The sequence below is a fragment of the Rana temporaria genome, chromosome 7 (assembly GCF_905171775.1).
Source record: "Rana temporaria chromosome 7, aRanTem1.1, whole genome shotgun sequence".
Lineage (NCBI taxonomy): Eukaryota > Metazoa > Chordata > Amphibia > Anura > Ranidae > Rana > Rana temporaria.
The window spans coordinates 126,923,901-126,942,440 of NC_053495.1; the positions used below are offsets into that span (position 1 = coordinate 126,923,901).

Genomic DNA, 18,540 nt, shown 5'->3' on the forward strand with positions numbered 1-18,540 from the left:
CCGCACTGATGGGCACTAATTGTCACCGCACTGATGGGCACTAATTGTCACCGCACTGATGGGCACTAATTGTCACCGCACTGATATAAGGCACTAATTGTCACCGCACTGATATAAGGCACTAATTGTCACCGCACTGATATAAGGCACTGGTGCCACTGCACAGATAATGAACTGGTGTCACCGCACTAATGGGCACTGATAATGCACTGGTGGGCACTGACATTTGGGTCTGTTTGTGGTTCTGGGGCCGATGCGGGGTGCTGTGCCGGGGATGATGCGGTGGGCTGGGGCCGATGCGGGGTGCTGTGCCGGGGATGATGCGGTGGGCAATGTTATGGTGGCAATGTGCTGTGCTGGGGGAAGAAGGAAGCAGGAGGAACTCGGCACAGCACAGGGATGGTGGGAACCCCTCATAATGGGCACAGCGGGTGTACAGACCCAGGAACTCAGCACAGGGATGGTGGGAACCCCTCATAATGGGCACAGCGAGTGTACAGACCCAAGAACTCAGTGCAGGGATGGTGGGAACCCCTCATAATGGGAACAGCAGGTGTACAGACCCGGGAACTCAGCACAGGGATGGTGGGAACCCCTCATAATGGGGCACAGCGGGTGTACAGACCCGGGAACTCAGCACAGGGATGGTGGGAACCCCTCATGAAGGGTTCCCACCATCCCTGTTCTGTGCTGACTTCCTGTGGCTGTACTCCTGCTGTGCCCATTCTGAGCGTCCGAATTGAGTTTCGGGCACAAAATACGAAATAACGGCTAATGCGAAACGAAACTAAACAAAATGAATTTATTGACAGTGCACATGTCTGGTATATGTATACACACCACATATATAACAAGAGATATATATCATCTTGTTATGTAGATATATCTGCACAGGAACAAATTATTTCGTATATTTACTGGTTCCTGGAAGGAGGAGGGGAGGATTGCATAGATAAGGGGCGGTAACTTCCTCTGACACTCCCGTTGCTATTGAAACCTGATCTGAAACCATTACACTGCTTGTACAGCACTGAGCATGTGCGAGGCTGAAATCCAGGAAGTCATACAGTCTGGCTTCATGATGCCCACACTTAAGATGGCCCCAGTCAATTTCTGTTTTATAAGTGTCTAAATGCTGTAACAACCTAACAAAACGGACCTTAGTTTACAGACTAACTGTAGTAGAATACATTAAGCTTGTGTATTACAGGGGTATTCATATTTAAAAAGTTTTTATTTTTAAAATTGTGTCCGGAACTCCACTTTAACCGGTTCACGTTGGTCACAAGGTGTTGGTTGGCAAGCTAAAGAGCTTAGCAGAATTGTTGCATAGGGGCTTGGTGAGCCTTATTAAAGGGTCTCCCTTCTGGGGTAAAATACTAAACCCAGGTACTTCCTTTTTATGGCTTGCAATGTCTTCAAAAAAAGAGGAGCGAGGCTAACACTATAGAAAAGGGCACACCTATGTCATCAGTAGCTCCTGAGGAGCCTAGTTGAAACCCTAGTGTTGTATCCCCTGAGAGACCAGAGGCTGAGCCGCTGCACCTGTCCTAAACCTAAGCTGGTGGTTGCAGGATCGGAAAAAGGGAAGATCCTTCCTCCCGGTGTCTTGGAGCGTACTGACCACAGATGCCAGTCTCTCGTGCTGGGAAGCGACCCTAGAGGGACTCTCATCTCGGGGAAGATGGTCAACAGCAGGGCCTGCCCATCAACATCCTGGAGTTACGGGTGGTAGGTCTGACCCTACAGTCCTGGACGGTGGAGCTTCAGGACTTGCCCCTTCAGAGATCAGTCCGACATTGCCACTGCAGTGGCCTATATCGACCACCAGGGTTTACCAGGAGCCGTTCAACTCAGGAGGTGAACCACATATTAACCTGGGCAGAGGAACATATCTCGGGTGTAGAGAACTGAAAGGCAGATCATTTCAGCCGCCAGCAGATCTGCCCGGAGAATGGTCCCTACACCTAAAAGTTTTTCGGGAAATCTGTCAGCGTTGGGGATGGCCAGAGGTTGTTCTATTGGTATCCAGGTTCAACAACAAGCTACAGCAGTTTGTATCCCAAACATGGGATTACTTCCTTATTAAAGACCTTTGTTCTACCAGTGTCCATTCACCTGGAGATGAAGTATAACCCAGTAGGTAATGAATATTGGCCTCACTCTGTGTCCCATGATGTACTCAAATAAAAGGATTTTACAGGTAAGTATGATGAAACAACATTTTTTTTTTCTCTTTTAGCGCTGCGCATATTTTCATAATTTTGCTACACAATTTTGTCATTTTGCTGTGCTGGCTGCTTTTTTCAATACTTGGGATATTGGCGTGGTATTCCCCATTCTTATTGTATACTCCCCTTTTACATTCCAGGCCCCTCTCCTCCCCCTCCCCTTTTCTCCCGTGTGTACAGATAGGAGAATAGTTGGGTAATCTGGGTTCTTTTGGTACTGATGGATTTGTAATGGAACGTCCCACACTCCGCTTGAGTGTTTTCGTCATATACCGCTTCCTATCAGTCTGGATATAGATATCGGATATTCCAGCTGCTCTCAACACACGAGACAAGACTTGTTTGTGTGCTAAACATGGAGTGTTTAATAGAACCAAGAATGCAACCTTATATACAGTTTAAAGAGGAGGTTTACCAGAACATAAATTAACATGAGCTAATTAATCATTTACCCAGACGAGGTGACTCCGAGATATGACCTTCAGAGTAAACGTCCCGTCTGCTCACCTGCTATACAATACACATTATCATAAGTGTAAACACAGGACATCTTCACACAATAGCAGGGTCAATTAGCACAGGGAACAGACAGATGGCTGGAGGTGATGGCATTAGCATCTAACAGTATGTGTCCCAACATGATGAATGGGTGACTCTTACAATTAACCCGTTGAGTTCAGAATCAACAACCAGTAAATAGTTCTTTACAGATATCCTGGGATATATTGTGGATAATAATTACATAATCCATCTCAGGTAGTCCAAGATATCATTTCTCAGTCATCCTATGCCCCTAGTGGGCATAGGATGATTTTACCAGGGGTGCTCAACCAGTGGCCCGGGGGCCACATGTGGCCCGCTTAGCCCTCTGATGTGGCCCACGACCTCCTGCTCTGGGATGGAGTAAAATAGAATACTGTTATTAAAGGTAAGTTTTTATTATTAAAATCACAGGGTGTGTGTATATATGGGCATATCTGTTCTGCAGTGGTTACTGGGCTGCTTTCAAACTGATCCGCAGGTACAGAGAAGTGCACCTGGGCGTTACCTGCACTGAGTCATAGAATTCTATTACCTGCGAGTTTGGTGTGCTGAGAGTAGAGTGGGCGCTATAGAGCCGAGTGGGCTGCCATCCACTTACTCCACTCATTGTGGCTCACGACCGGTTACTAAGTCGCTTAAGTGGCCCTTGCTCTTCAAAAGGTTGGGCACCACTGTTTTAGACATAAGAGGGTCCGGGGATGTCCCGGGTGAGTCTGTCACAGGATTCATTGATTTATTTTTATTTTCTCTTGATGTTGCGCTAAATACGTGTATTTATGGAAAAAGTTGCAATGCATATAACATAAACTATGTATGCCTTGATGCATGATTTTTTTTACGATGCATGTAGGCAACAGGTCTGCTTTAACCACTTCCCTACCGCACGCCGTCATATGACGTCCTTGACTTTCAGCTGGGATATCCGAATGATTACTGCAGCTACAGGCGTCATTCAGATATCATTCTTTTCTGCCGGCGATTCTGTGCACCATAAGAATGATCATAGCGGCAATTCTGCCACTTAATCATTCTTACAGGCGACGGGAGGGGACATATACCCCCCGCCGCCATCCGGTGGTTCTCCGGGCTCTCCCGTGCCATCGGGGACCCGGAGAAAGAATCGGCTACCGCCGGATGATGACCATAGTGATTTCCGGTCATCTCTGACTGTCGGACGCTCGGGCACAACGTTATGATGTCATGTCCGGGCCGCAGATGTAAACAAAGCCGCGGTCGTGGCTGGTAAGCATGAGATCGGTGAAATTTTTGTTCTCGATTTCATGCTTTCTAGCCTGGAGGAGAGATGCGGGGTCTTATTGACCCCGCATCTCTCCATAAAGAGGACCTGTCACGATAGCTCCTTATTACAAGGGATGTTTACATTCCTTGTAATAGGAATAAAAGTGATCAAAAGAAAAATGAAATGTAAAAAATAAAAAAATAAAAAGTGTAAAAAATAAAGTTTAAAAAAATTATTTAAAACTGTCCCCGGTAGCTCGTGCTCAGAAGCGAACACACATGCAAGTCCCGCCCACATATGTAAACGCTGTTCAAACCACACATGTGAGGTATCGCCACGTGTGTTAGAGCGCAAGCAACAATTCTAGCACTAGACCTCCTTTGTAACTCTAAACCAGGGATATGCAATTAGCGGACCTCCAGCTGTTGCAGAACTTCAAGTCCCATGAGGCATAGCAAGACTCTGACAGCCACAAGCATGACACCCAGAGGCATGATGGGACTTGTAGTTTTGCAACAGCTGGAGGTCCGCTAATTGCTTATCCCTGCTCTAAACTGTTAACCTTTATAAAAAAAAATTTAAGCGTCGCCTATGGAGATTTTTAAGTACCGAATTTTGGCGCCATTCCATGAGTGTGCGCAATTTTAAAGCCTGACATGTTGTGCATCTATTTACTCGGCGTAACATCTTTCACATTATACAAAAAGATTTGGTTAACTTTACTGTTTTTTGTTATTTAATTTATTCCATAGGGTGTCTGCTAAAAAAAAGGGTTTGAGGGTTCTGAGTAATTTTCTAGCAAAAAAAAATTTTTTTACATGTAGGAGAGGAGTGCCAGAATAGGCCCGGTATGGAAGTGGTTAAACACTTTAAAGTGGTTCTAAAGCCTTAAAGGGGTTGTAAAGATTTGTTTTTTATTTTCTAAATGGGTTCCTTTTAAGCTAGTGCATTGTTAGTTCACTTACCTTTTCCTTCGATTTCCCTTCTAAATGTGTGTTTTTTTTTTTTTTTTTTTCTTTGTCTGAATTTCTTACTTCCTGTTCCTCGGTAAGCTTGCCCCATCTATGCCGCCCCCCCCCCTTTTTTTTTTTTTTTTACCTGAGCCAAATCCAGTGATATGCGCAAAAGCAGTGGCTCTCACCACTGTCTCCCTCCTCACTAGTCAGTTTGATAGCAGCAAGAGCCATTGGCTTCTGCTGCTGTCAATGAAATAAGAGGGGGGCCGAGCTAATTGCTCTGTGTCAGTTAACAGACAAGGTAGCTTGGAAGCGCACAGATGCTTCCGTGGAAAGCAATGTTCCATGGGGCACTTGCTGAAGAAAAGGAGCCTGGAGCGCCGGTGCAGGACCCCAGAAGAGGAGGCTTGGGGATGCTCTGTGCAAAACCATTGCACAGAGCAGGTAAGTAGGACATGTTTGTTATTTTAAATGAAAAAACAAGTTTGAAATTTAACTGGATTTTCTGCTATATCTATTTTTGCTTTTTAGGAATTACAAAGAGCACAACAAAAGGCGTCTTCCTTAGGCAGAGAGAATACTGCACTGGATGGGGAATGTCATGATAAAGAAAAAGAGGTAAATCGTCTTCAGACTCGCCTTGCTGTTCTGGAGCAAGAGCTGAAAGACAAGGATCAGATAGTGCAGAGAAGTAATGAGATTCTCTTGGCCACCCAACAGCAGAAGGTTTGTGTACTTAAATGCTACAAAATGTGTATAAATTACACTGCTATAAACAGGGATCATGAATAGTGTGTTTTTTTACAGACCGGATTAGAGGATAGCACTGAGAAGAAGCAGGCACAGATCGGAAAGTTGGAAGCAACAATACAATCCTTATCTGCAGAGCTCCTCAAGGTAAGAGCCAGTTTGTGGCATGCTGCTTCATGTTTTCTGTGTATGAGATTCATGTTTGTTCCCACATTTTTTTAATATTAAAGTGGATGTAAACCCTCACATATACTTAGTGAAGTGAACAGCCTCAGATGATACATAGATATGAAACAAATCTCCCTACATACGTTTTACATGTATATCTGCTGTCTTCAGCTTTATATACTGTTTAGAAAGTTAACTTCCTCATTCTGCACTGAGAGAATTCTTGGATTACACTGGGAGACAGCTGATTGGAGGAAAGGCACACACTCCCCTCCAGATAGACAGAAGCTTTCAGAGCTGTTTTGTGACTAAAGCAGCTTTCTGCTAATCTATTTATAGCACCCTTCTTGATACAAAATGCAGCCTGGTTTTATCAGGTGTCAGAACAGTGCTTTGAAGAGGAGAGATAAGAAAATACTGCAGATATATGTGCCCAGCTCAAATTACATCCACTTTAACTGCTTTGTTTTTCAATACTAGCAAGAGAAGGGTGAATATTAAAGTGGTTGTAAACCTATTACAACCACCTTTTACTACAGGTAAGCCTATAATAGGGCTTACCTGTAGCTACCTTGGATATCGCCTAAAACTGCATGATTTAGGCGATATCCCTTGTATCAGCATGTGCCGACGCCATCGAAACATGCGCACTGAAGCAACGGCACGTTCGACCCAGAAGAGGATCAGGGCTGCTCTGTACAAAACCATAGTACAGAGCAAGTAATTATAACATGTTTGTTATTTTAATAAAATAAAATCAAGTTTTACAATGGCTTTAAAGATGCCTTTTTAACCTTTTCTGTAGGTGTGATGATAATTTGGCACAGGGGTGCCCAACCTTTTTTTTCCCTTCAAATAACAATTTTTTTATTTATATAAAACAGTTCAGTTTGCGATAAAACACATACATTAAAAGGTCAAAGCAAACATGTGCCAAGAAATATGAAGACTTTTCCCACAAACCGCGGGAGTAGGAGGGATTGGGCCAATGGCCAGCGCAGTATGGCTATAAAAACTAGTCCCTCCAATGATCATGTCGGTAAACCTAGCACAATGAACCGTATCTCACATTTAGTGTCGCAAACACTGCAACAGTAGTCTATTAGAAAGAAGGGGGGAGAGAGAAATGGAAAGAGAAAAGAAAGAAGGAAAATACAAAACAAGAATAGGTTCTAGGTTACTGTGTCTGCTCCCACACCCGGCGAATACTCCTGCCGATGCCACTCCCTCCAGACCTCTTTGCATTCTGCCTGTCATCTTCTCAATCAGCTCCACATCCTTGATCCTAGCGTACAGGGCCTCCTGAGATGGGGGTGTGGATTTCTTCCAGTTGAGGGCTATTAGGCACCTAGTATTTTTTTATATGGTTTGGCAATTTTAGGCTGAGATATGCCCAGCAAAAACAGTTTGGGAGTCAGGGGAATTGGTGTCCCAAGGAGACGGGTGAGCAATTGCTGTGTAGATTGCCAGAACGAGGCAATAAGGGGGCAGGCCCAGTAGATGTGGAAGAGCGAGCCTCTGTCTTGGTGGCAGCGCCAACATCGATCAGAGGTGGAGGGGTAGATTTTATGGAGTCTGGTAGACGCCAAAAAATAGATTTTATCCGGGGTCTGGTACCAGAAGAATACCTTGTATGTGTTTTTCTTTATACAGAGTACACAGGGAGCTTTTGGCCGCCTGTCTCCAGATGGCCTGCCAGGCTTCCGTCGGCAGTGTCTCTCCTAGCTCTCTCTCACTGCAACATGTATGCATGTTTCCCCCGCACTGGCAAATCATACGCATTTAGGATCTGATGTCCGAAATCGGTCCCCTTCGGTGGCCACCCTCCAGAACAATACGTTCAAATGGAGAAGGATGGGAGAATTGGAGCCGCAGGGCTATGGTCTGGGCATAGTGTCTGATTTGTAAGTAGCTATAGAACACCCGTCTTGGCAGATCGTGTTTCGTTTGGAGCTCTGAGAATGCCAGCAGCCTACGGGTCCCCAGGTCGACCAAGTGCCCAAAATGGAATAAGTTCCGCGAGGCCCAGGGCCAGGACATCTGGTGAGTTAGGCTGTCTGGTAATTTAGGGTTACAGATAAAGGAGTTCAACAGGGAACACTCGGACTTTCACGGGACAGCTTGCGCCAGAGCCCGTGAAGCAGGGACATCGATCCCAGTAGGCAGCGGGCGTCTACCTCCACATTTGCATCCCATAGGAGACTATTTGGGTGAACTGGAGCTAGCCAGATTTTTTTCTATCTCTGTCCATTTGTTGTAGGACCTCCTGGGGGAACCACGAGACTATTGCGTGCAGCTGGGTGGCCTGATAGTATCTAACTAAGTCAGGGAATGCCAAGCCTCCGTCCCTACGCGACGCCGTCATGACTGAACAGGGTATCCTATGCTTTTTATAGTTCCAGACATACCTTGGCACATCGCTCTGAAGTCTGCGTTAGTGGGTATACGGGATTGGGATGGGCAGCTTCTGAAATGAGTAGAGGAGCTTGGGGAGGACGACCATTTTAACGGACGCGATTCTGCCCAGGAGGGAGATGTGATGGGCCTTCCACTTTTGGAGGAGATTTCTAACCATCCGGAAGAGAGGGGGGAAATTAGCCTGATAAAGGGAGCCGAAGGATGGGGTAATATGCACCCCCCAGGTACTTAAGGGAAGAGCGTTCCCATGTATAGGGGAAATTCCACTGCAAATGGCAGACCTCGGTCTCCGGGATGTTGACTGGGAGGGCTGCGGACTTTGATGCATTTGTTTTGTATCCCGAGACTGTCCCGTATTCCTCTAGTTCGGCATGAAGGTTGGGTAGGAAAACCCTGGGTTGGGTCAGGGTGAGAATAATGTCTGCAAATAGGGACGTTTTGAATTCCTTACCCCCTTACCGAAATGCCCCTAATGTTCGGATTCCCCCTAATGGTCGCCGCCAGGGGTTCTACACACAGGGCAAAGAGTAGGGATGAGAGTGGGCATCCCCGGCGTGTGCCATTGGTTATCATAAAAGAGGTTGATGTGGCAAAGGGGGGGTTTTAACTTGGGAGGTGGGGGTTTGAGTACAGATGATGTACCACCCGCAGGAAGGGTCCTTTGAACCCCATGTGTCGCAAAGTAGCTACCATAAAGGGCTAGCTCAGGCGGTCGAAGGCCTTTTCTGCGTCTAAGCTCAGAATCGGGGCCTCCGCCCCGTCTCTGTTGACAACATCGATTAAGTCTATGACCTTCCTGGTATTGTCGCCTGCCTGACGAAGAGGGACAGAGCCCATCTGATCTTTGTGGACCAGCGCGGGGAGAATAACATTCAGACGGATCGATAGTAGTTTCGTAAATATCTTAAGGTTCGAATTAAGCAGGGCTATGGGTCTATAACTAGCGCAGGAGGCAGGGTCTTTATCCGGTTTTCGGTATAAGGGTCAAGAAGGATCCCTGCATGTCGCCAGAAATTTGGGTCTGTTGTAGGAATGCATTGAATAATTTGGTCATGTGGGGACTCAGGAGAGGGAGGAAGGCCTTATAATACTCATAGGGTAACCCGTCCGGGCCAGGGGATTTACGGGCCGGGAGGCCCTTCACGGTCGCCGCCAGTTCTTCCGTCGTTATGGGGGCGTTTAGGTCCTGTAGGTCCGCCTCTTGAAGTCGGGGCAGACCGACCTGCTCGAGATATCGGGTCATACGGGCTGTCAGGTTGGTGCCCAACCTTTTGAAGAGCGAGGGCCACTTAAGCAACTTGAAACCAGTCGCGGGTGCCACAATGAGCGTAGAGGGCGGATGACAGGTTGCGGCTTTTCTATAGGCCCTCCGATTCGATCTGCCCAGATGGAAAGGGACAAATTCCCTTCAGTTTTTTTTTTTTTTTTTTTTTGCGGATCGGAATGGAGGTAGGTGGGTGTAAGTGGACAAAAGTCTGTTTGCATCTGCCGCTCTGTGAATTGAGGGTCCGATTAGGTCAAGCCGATCTTATGAAAAGGACATAAGACTGCTTTCACACTGATGTGCTGCGGTTTACACACTCCGCGGGTGCAGCGTAGTGCACCTGTGTCTAGCTGAACTTACCATAGACTCCACTGTACAGGAAGCATCGGCTTATGGGGCTTTGCTCCGCAGCCGCTTTCTTCCTCTACCAACCAGCTTCATTCACAGCACTAATGCTGTGGTTTGGTGGGTCACGAACCTGCAATCTGGGCTTGCCAACCCACCATTCCAGAGCAGGAGGTCGTGGGCCACATCAGAGGGCTCCGCTGGCCACCCCTGATTTTAGCATCTACCCACAGCAACAACTTTTCTAAAGATGGCGTTCAGGTTCCCACGTATGTAAGAGTGCAAGTCATTTTATTGCAATTTGTCGGGTGCTTTAGAATCTAGCTGAATTAAGGTGGTGGTGGGTTCAATTTGGTTGAAATGATCATGTTTTTTTATTTTTTACTTTCATTTATTTACCAAAGGCCAATACTATTATTAAGAAGCTTCAAGGAGACCTAAAGACTTTAATGGGCAAACTAAAGCTAAAAAATTCTGTGACTGTGCAGCAGGAAAAACTTTTGTCTGAAAATGAGAAGCTGATTCAGGAAAGGGAGAAGAAAATGACTGATGTCCAGCATAATCTTCATGTGAAAGAAGAGGAGGTAAGTTTAAAGGGTGATAGATATACTTAAAGCCAAACTGGTAAGATGTGTTTATATTTCAGATACTGAAACATACTGTAGATCAGGGGTAGGTAACCTTTAAGAGGTGGAGATCTGCCTAAACAGCAGTGTCTCCTTTTCACACCTGATTTAAAACTCCAATTGCTGTACTACTGTCTCACAATGGCATGCATTGCAATCATAAATTTAAATCGGGTGGTGAGGAGGCAACATATAGACTCCTCACCACCTGTCAAATACACTCAGATCGCTTTTCAGGGGAGCAGCGGTGCCTGCTGCACTTGTGCATGAACCCTTAGTGGCATTCTGCAGCAGCACTCTTAATGCTTGTTAACACGGAAAGTTGAGGGTGTTAAAACCCTGCGGGTGAGTGGTGGTTTTACTGCCCCCAAATCCCTACCTCTAGTTGCTAAGGCAGCACCCAAAACACCAGATGTCTTAAGAGACGCAGGCATGTTCTGGCGAGCGTGGCGTAAATCTAAATCCCTGCAAGACTTTACCCTCTACAAATTTGCCCTTCTCAAATACAACTCCTGCCTCCACCCTGCTAAACAAGTCTACTACACCACTCATTAAAACCCTCTCATCCAAACCTTGTCAACGCTTTCTTTTCTACCTTTTAATTCCTTCCGTGATTCTGCTCTGTCAACAGCTGTCTGCATTAGGATCTGTACTCCTTAAACTCTTTCTTCTAAGTGCACAAGATTTGCTGGTGTGCTTTATGGGAGCTTCATTTTGTCTAGGAGATTCTAGCCTACATAGTAATCAAGGACGCTCATCTTCATGTTTCCATTGCTCCATCCGCCAATGTTTCCTCAGCCCATAATGGGAGATCTGCCTTCCAGTTCTTTTGACCTTCTGTTTGGATTGGCACTGTGAGTCTTCACTAAGACACTGGCTCTAGTCTTGGCTCTTTTACGCCTCGTGGGATATCTGGATATCTTGTTCCTGTGAACTTAGCTTGCTTTGGACTCGAGCTGTCCATCACAATTAAATCTCTAGAGAACTTGCCTTTATTCCAGTCAGTCCTGATCCCTCCTTCCCATTAGGAGTACCTAGGACTCACTCAAGAAAACTTATTTTGGTCATGGTTTTCCTTCCACAGGAAAATCGTCTTCATGTCCTTTCGCTTACCTCTCTGCCGGATGATGGGCCTAGTGGGGGTCCTTCATAGAAGTATTTTTATGCACAACCCCATTCCAGAACTCTTTAGAGAGGATTCTGCTTTTATTGAACGGAGTCCTGGGTTTGATAGATCAGCCCATCTGCTTATCTTTCCAGTTGCATCAGTGCCTCTGGGTTTTGGTCTCCAATTCTGTTTGCTGGGAGGTCCTTCCTATCCACCTGCTCCATTTGGCAAATCATTACCAGAAAACCCAGTCTCCTTTTGTGGGGCTGTTGATGGAGCTTTTCCCCATTCAGGGCCATTAGAGTTTTGAGGATATCATTGTCCTCTTTGATATCCTAGAGTTTTTTTCTGGGGGGGGGGGGGGGGGTTTAGTTATTTTTCTCCTTGTTGGACGCCGTTGCTCCAGAGTTTCCTGGTCAGAGTACCATTGCACTTGCTGTGGCTTGCCCCTATCATCATAGGGGTGCCAGGAGCTGGGCAATGGCTCTGGAGGCGTTTCCACTTCTCCACTAAACTAAATTTCTTGTACCAGCCTTTTTTCAGTAGTTTACTTCTTAGAGGTGGACTATACTGGCTAGCAAACTATTTTACGCACCAGAATCTGGAAAAGGGGCAATGGTCTTGCATGTTTTGTGACACAATTACTCCCTCATACAAAACCTAACACTGAAGCACCTTCCATGTTTGCTGCCAAGTATGGAGCAGGAAGGCTCCATACTTGGCATGAAACCGGGCTGACCACACAGACTGGTTTCACATATCTCCTGTGGGTGATTACAGACACCCCATGGTGCCTTCTGCTCCATCAGGATCAGTCCTTCCATTGTTCAATCTTCCACCTCAATTGACAGTTGCTGGTTTTGATTGCTTAGCTGTTGAGGTCCAGGTGCTGAGGAATACAGACCTATCTCCTGTAGTTAAGATGACTGGAACATGGAAGTCCACTTCTTATTTCTCTTGCCATGCCTGGCATTGGGTGACCAAAAAGTTACAGGTATTTTACTCCCATGTCCTGGCTCTTTTCCAGGGGCATGGAAAAAAAATTGAGCTCTGTGAGGGGCAAGGGTTCAGCCTTAGCCATTATTTTGTAAGTCCCTTGTCATGCCTGTTTCGGGGGGGGGCCTTTTTGATAGGTTTCCTTTTCTAGGCCTTCTGCCACCATGGGCTGTGAATCTTATTCTGACGGCCTTACGAATTTTTTATTTTTTTCATTGTTTAATATTAGAGAGATTCTCTTTTTGACCTAGCGCACAGTGGCTTCTGCTGGCCGTCTATATAATTTTACGTTACCTGTGCCTGTTTCCCTTTCATCTGCGAGGGGAAGCTCTTGCCTGGATGGTGGTCAGGGCCATTGGAGTCTACCTCCCCAGCTGCAGCGTTTGGTCGGCTTTCTGATACTCTCCGCATTTTTCAGGTTGGGCAGGACAGGCTGCTTCCTCTTCCACTATGTCTAGCTGAATTTGTTGCTCTGTGATCCAGGCCTATGCCATATCCAGTCAAGAAGCTCCTTTCCCAGCTACTATGAACTCTGCCAGGGTACTTGTGCATCCTGGCCGGTTTTCCGACATACAGGTCGCAGGAGACAGCAGGGACCCCGTAAGGATGCGCAAAACGACTCAAGCATGTGCATTAGGGAACCAGGCTGTGAAGATGCCTGCACCCGGGAGCCGAGAACCATCGCGGGTGCCCTGGACAGGTAAGTGTCCTAATATTAAAAGTCAGCAGCTGCAGTATTTGTAGCTGCTGACATTTTAATATATTTTTTGGCAGAACTCCGCTTTAAGACTGCTTTTATAGGGGAACTAAAAAAATGTAAGCAGTTAATGTTGTTGGTAATAATTTTGTGAAACCAAGCTAGATTTATTTATTTTTTAAGGTAGGAAAGTTGCATGAGAGACTTCAAGAAACAGCGCAAAAGTTGGAAGAGAGCAAAGAACTGCTTAAAACGAATGAGAACGGTGAGTTAAAAATAATCTGATAATATGTATATTTTTGGCTGCTGTTAATGGACACCTTTTCATTGTGTACCTTTTTTATTTATTTTGTTCCTGTAACTAGAGCAATGATCATTTATCAATATTTTCCACAAGAGGTGCCTTATTACCCTGCAGTTACTAAACTGATTTGAAAAACGTAAAGGACAGGTAGTCCTAGACTATGGGTTATATGCCACTATACTATTTTATAGTAATACATTCGTAATTAAAGTGACAATATAGTTTTGCAATGATATCTATTCATAGAAGGTGGCATATGACCTGGGCCCAGCTGGGCAGTACATGAACAGGGAGAGGCGTAATCTGCAATACTAGACGCATTTATCGGATGCACCAAGCCAGCGATCCCAGATTTTTTGATTTTTTGCAGGGCCCCCTTTATTAATATAAATTAATATTTTATGAGGTAATGTATTGTTTACTTCAGTCTTCCGACCCAGTCAACCTGGGGGGGGGGGGGGGGGGGGGGGCCCTGTCTCATCCAAAGTTTGGTAAATGTTTTGCGGGCGGAAAATAAGGTCTCATGCATGAAAATGTTGGTGTATTTGTCGGCGGCATTGTCCGGGAAGATACCTAGTAGGCACAGTTTGGGGTCTAGGGTCAGTGGAGACCCCATGTCGTCATGAAGGAAACCACCACCCGTTTCCAGAATCTGTGTGTGTGTGTGTGTGTCTGACCACAGGGGGTGATAGAATGTGCCTGTTTCTCGTTTACATCACAGGCATATGGAAGGGTGTCCCTGATTAAATCTGGCTATTCTCACTGGTGTGAGGTATGTACGGTGCAAGATATATATTTGGGTTAATCTGTCAGACAGCTTGGGTAAAACAGCCTTGCACGTATCCAGTGCCTCAGTCTACTCCTCATCCTCGATATTCCCCAGGTCACCCTTCCATCTCGTTTTTACATTGTAGGCTATTTTAGGTGAGGTTGCTTTTTAACTTTTTGCTATTTTTTCTTTTAGTTTGTGATGGCATTGGACAGATGACTGGTGCACACTTTCAAGCCTTATAGAAATGATCAGGTTCTAGAGATGCTGGGATCACTTTATCTAAAAGTCCCATGTTGGCTGTCGCTACCATGCGCACAACTGCAGCAGCTGTAAGCTTGCTTTTAACCCCATGTTTACTATTTTTATTTAAATGTACCTTGGTAGACAGGGGGTTAAAATACAGCATTTAATTAAGGTCCTAAATCAAAGTTGTCTGTCTTGCTCTAAAACCCAATATTTACATACTTTTACTGAGGTGCATTTGAGTAGTTGGATCCAGCAACCAATCACTGCCCACTTTGTTGGCTAATCTGTATGAAACTTGGAAGCTGATTTCTAAGCTGCTGAAGGTTAAACAATTTGTCTTACTGTCTTTATCAGTCATTTCATGGTTAAATAAGCAACTGAATGAGACTCATTCTGTGGGATCCAATCAGAGCAATGCTCCCTTCCGTGCCACAGTGTCACCCAACCAAATGGTGAGTCTTTTTTTTTATCTGCTACTTATACTGCCTGCATGCCAATACCTCAGTAATTTTACTGAACTTTTTTTTTTCCCCCCCACAGCCAGACAACAGAATACCTTGTCACAGCACTCGCATAAACTACCCTCTACCGTCCTACCCAGTTACGTCCTTTCTTCCAGTCCCTGTATCTTCCCATCAACCTTCTCTGGACATAAACCGTGCAGGCCTGAGGGTGAGGAAACTGTCTGGAAAGACACTCAATATTTGGTATCTTGCATACATGTGCTCAGTTTTATGTTTCCAAAAGTGTTATAGTCGGTCTCTTCTTCTTTCCCCACCCTCAAGGTTCACCACAATAATCCACTTACAAAATTAAATCGGCCGCAAAGCCTTTCTGGGCCAAACAAAGAAAAGTAAGTACCTTCTCATGTCACTGCTTCTCTCCTGACTTCACCAGAGCTTCCATTCTGACTGCTAAAGCTTGACCACCCTAGATCAGTATGTTAAAGCTGTTTTCTGTTTCAGTGGAGAATCAGCAGGCCTGGATTTGAAATATTTAAAGAAGCAAGAAGTGGGCCTCCCTTTGCATGGCATTAACCAGAACACTGCTTCAGGTAGGCACTTTTCAACTTGCTATACTTCAACAGTGTTTGCACGCCAGGAAGGTTATGGTGCCCATACAAGTGCAGATTATCTCCAGACTTTTGCCTATTGGTGTGCATAGTTCCTATCCCATAATGGTATATTTCAGGTCCAGATGAAAGATGCAGTTATTCAGGGATTGTAATTGTACATAGGCCCCCTCTAAAGTGGGGTATACACAGAAAAGTGTGTGTGTGTGTGTGTTTGTGTTTTTCCCCCCCCCCCCCCATTCAACGGCAGGTTAAATGAAAAAATAAACCTGACGACAGATCTCTCTATCTGCACTATTATATTGTCATAAATACACTGATTATTGCTGCAGCCATTGGCTACAAACGCTGACTGAATGCTGGTTTTACAGAATTCAACAGACAGGTTCACACATACTGAAATTCAGCCAGTTCCTGCTGAACCAGACACATTTTGATATGTGTATACCCAGCTTTAGGATACTGGATGCAGAAGGGCATCAACCATTTGTGTTGTGGTGGCCTCCCTACCCGTGGACAGCTGGGGTATGGAAAACGTAAACTCGATAGACAGCCTAAAATGCAAGGTGTGTTGGTACAAGTTTACCCGCAAACCTCCAGTAACCAGTTTACCCGCAAACCTCCAGTAACCAGTTTACCCGCCTATATTCTGAGAGTTGGAACCACCTGCACAGTGCTTCCCCCCCAGCCATAGGCTTGAAGTGATACTATAGCTTTGTTTTTTTAAATAACAAACATGTCTTGCTTGCCTCCACTGTGCAGCTCGTTCTGCAGTGTGGCCCCAAATGCTTTTTTCTGGGGTTCCCCCAGTGGCTCTCTCAGCTCTTCCCCCCGCTTCAGATAACCCCCTAATGGGAAGCGCTCTCCCAAGGGGGTTACCTTGCAGGACTCTGCCCCGCCAATGGCTGCACTTCTATCAATCTATCCAATGAAGAGCCGAGAACCCCGGGGAAACCTCAAACGCATTCGACGCAGGACTTTCCAGGGGGCTGGTAACTGTCAAATGTTTTTTTAACCCTAATGCATTAAGGTAAAAACACATGAGGGTTTACAACCCCTTTAAATCCCAGATAAGGACAGTTTCTTTTTTTCACATCTGGCCATTACTGTGGATAATGACTTGTGCTGCGAGGGAGGCCACTGGGCTCCAACAGGTTTTTGTTTAAACAATTCAAGTACTTTGCTTAAGGGGAACGTTGGGATCCAGACAGATGCATCCTTCCGTCAGCAGTAATTGTTTGAACAGATGCCTAGTTAATATTAATAAATATAATGTATATAAAAAAAAAAATATTGCTTAAAAAAGGGGGGGGGGGGTGGCCTTTCTTCCCCAGGGCTAGCTCACGTGAAAAGTGTGTCAAGCAAAAGCTGAATATTCGCAAAATAAATCACTAGGCAGGAAATTAAAGCAATCTTTACAGTGGGGACAGAAGAAGCATTTTAGCAGATTGGGAATGTGATCGAATCCCCTATATTTGTGCTCCCAATAATATGTCCTTACTTCCCCCAAGTGATGCAGACAGAACTAAATCTGACAAGTTGTAACCCTCCGCACTGTATCCGAAACAGTGTGATATAAATAAAACGTACACATCCTATGGAGGTAAAGTGACTGTAAAGGATTTTTTTTTTTTTTTTAATAACATGTCATACCTGCTGTGTGCAATGGTTTTGCAAAGAGCCCCAAACCTCTTCTGTGGTTCCATGCTGGTGCTCTGGGCTCCTGGACTTTGTGTGCCCCCCATAGCAATCTGCTTGCTCTAAGGGCACATCTGCAAGCTTACTCCAGCAGCAGGCTGTGTGCATCTGACACAGCATGGCCCAGGGTTGCTCTCTGCTCACAGAATCTGATCAACAGCAGCCAATGGCTAGTGGCTCTTTCTCCTCACTGGACAAACGTTGGATCAAGATTGGGCTCAGGTAAGCATAAAAGGAAGTGTAGCTAAACAGATGGGTTTTTTTTTTACCTGGTAAAATACTTTCTGCTTTTAGAACCATTTTCATTCTGGATCTATTCATTGCATAGAGATGTCTATAACAGAATGGCATGAACATGTTTGTTTCCACTAAATACTAGTCTTTAATGTTCCACTTGCACATATAATAAACAGATGTGATCTTTCTTCCTTAATTAGAGCCACAGAAAACATTGCGTACACTGACACAAGCAAAGGCCGTTCCTCCTCCTATTCAGTCGGCTTACTTTCCTGGACAAGTTTCCTCTTCATGATGAATTGAAACATGGTGATCCCTTCTTGTGGTTTTGGAGCCAACAGATCAGGCTTGTTGATAAACCAGAACTGACAGACTCTCAAGTGCAGTGGCTTTGTTTTCAGAATGACTCTGGCTGATAAAGCGAAGTAAATGCACTTCTGTGATCTCATAGGGCCATCAGTGTGATATCACAAATATGCAATAAGATCTCACTTACCTTCTGCTTCTAAAATATATGCATCGGTGCTCCAAGTTTTAACATATGGATGGATGATTGAGTTTGTTTTTCCTTTATATTAAAGCAAAGCATTGTTTTGTGTTAACAGTTGGCACACTTTCAAGCTCCTAAAATGCTGACTGGAGTAGGACATTTTAATACTGTATTTTGCACATTATGCGATAAATTGCATTTAACATTTTTTATTTTGTCCAAAGAAATTAATACATATTCTACCTCCTGATTTTGTATTGCAAATATGTTGTGTGCTTCTGGAGTGTGTAACTGTTAATATCTAAATCAGAGCTCTTCCTAATTCTGAATGTAATGTTCTCATATTAAATGCCATCTGGCAGGTCTTCCATTTCACAGA

The 18,540-nt window shown here is 45.0% G+C and overlaps 1 protein-coding gene across 1 annotated transcript in view; it reads left to right on the forward strand.

Annotated features, from left to right (window-relative positions):
* SASS6 (SAS-6 centriolar assembly protein) overlaps nucleotides 1–18,540 on the forward strand; it is a 30,216-nt gene extending 11,676 nt beyond the window's left edge. Inside the window, exons 8-16 of the mRNA XM_040359945.1 lie at nucleotides 5,502–5,696; nucleotides 5,778–5,867; nucleotides 10,320–10,499; nucleotides 13,526–13,607; nucleotides 15,019–15,116; nucleotides 15,205–15,336; nucleotides 15,450–15,517; nucleotides 15,630–15,718; nucleotides 17,872–18,540. Coding sequence (XP_040215879.1) covers nucleotides 5,502–5,696; nucleotides 5,778–5,867; nucleotides 10,320–10,499; nucleotides 13,526–13,607; nucleotides 15,019–15,116; nucleotides 15,205–15,336; nucleotides 15,450–15,517; nucleotides 15,630–15,718; nucleotides 17,872–17,966 — 1,029 coding nt within the window. The 3' untranslated portion in view covers nucleotides 17,967–18,540. The remainder of the gene's footprint in view (nucleotides 1–5,501; nucleotides 5,697–5,777; nucleotides 5,868–10,319; nucleotides 10,500–13,525; nucleotides 13,608–15,018; nucleotides 15,117–15,204; nucleotides 15,337–15,449; nucleotides 15,518–15,629; nucleotides 15,719–17,871) is intronic.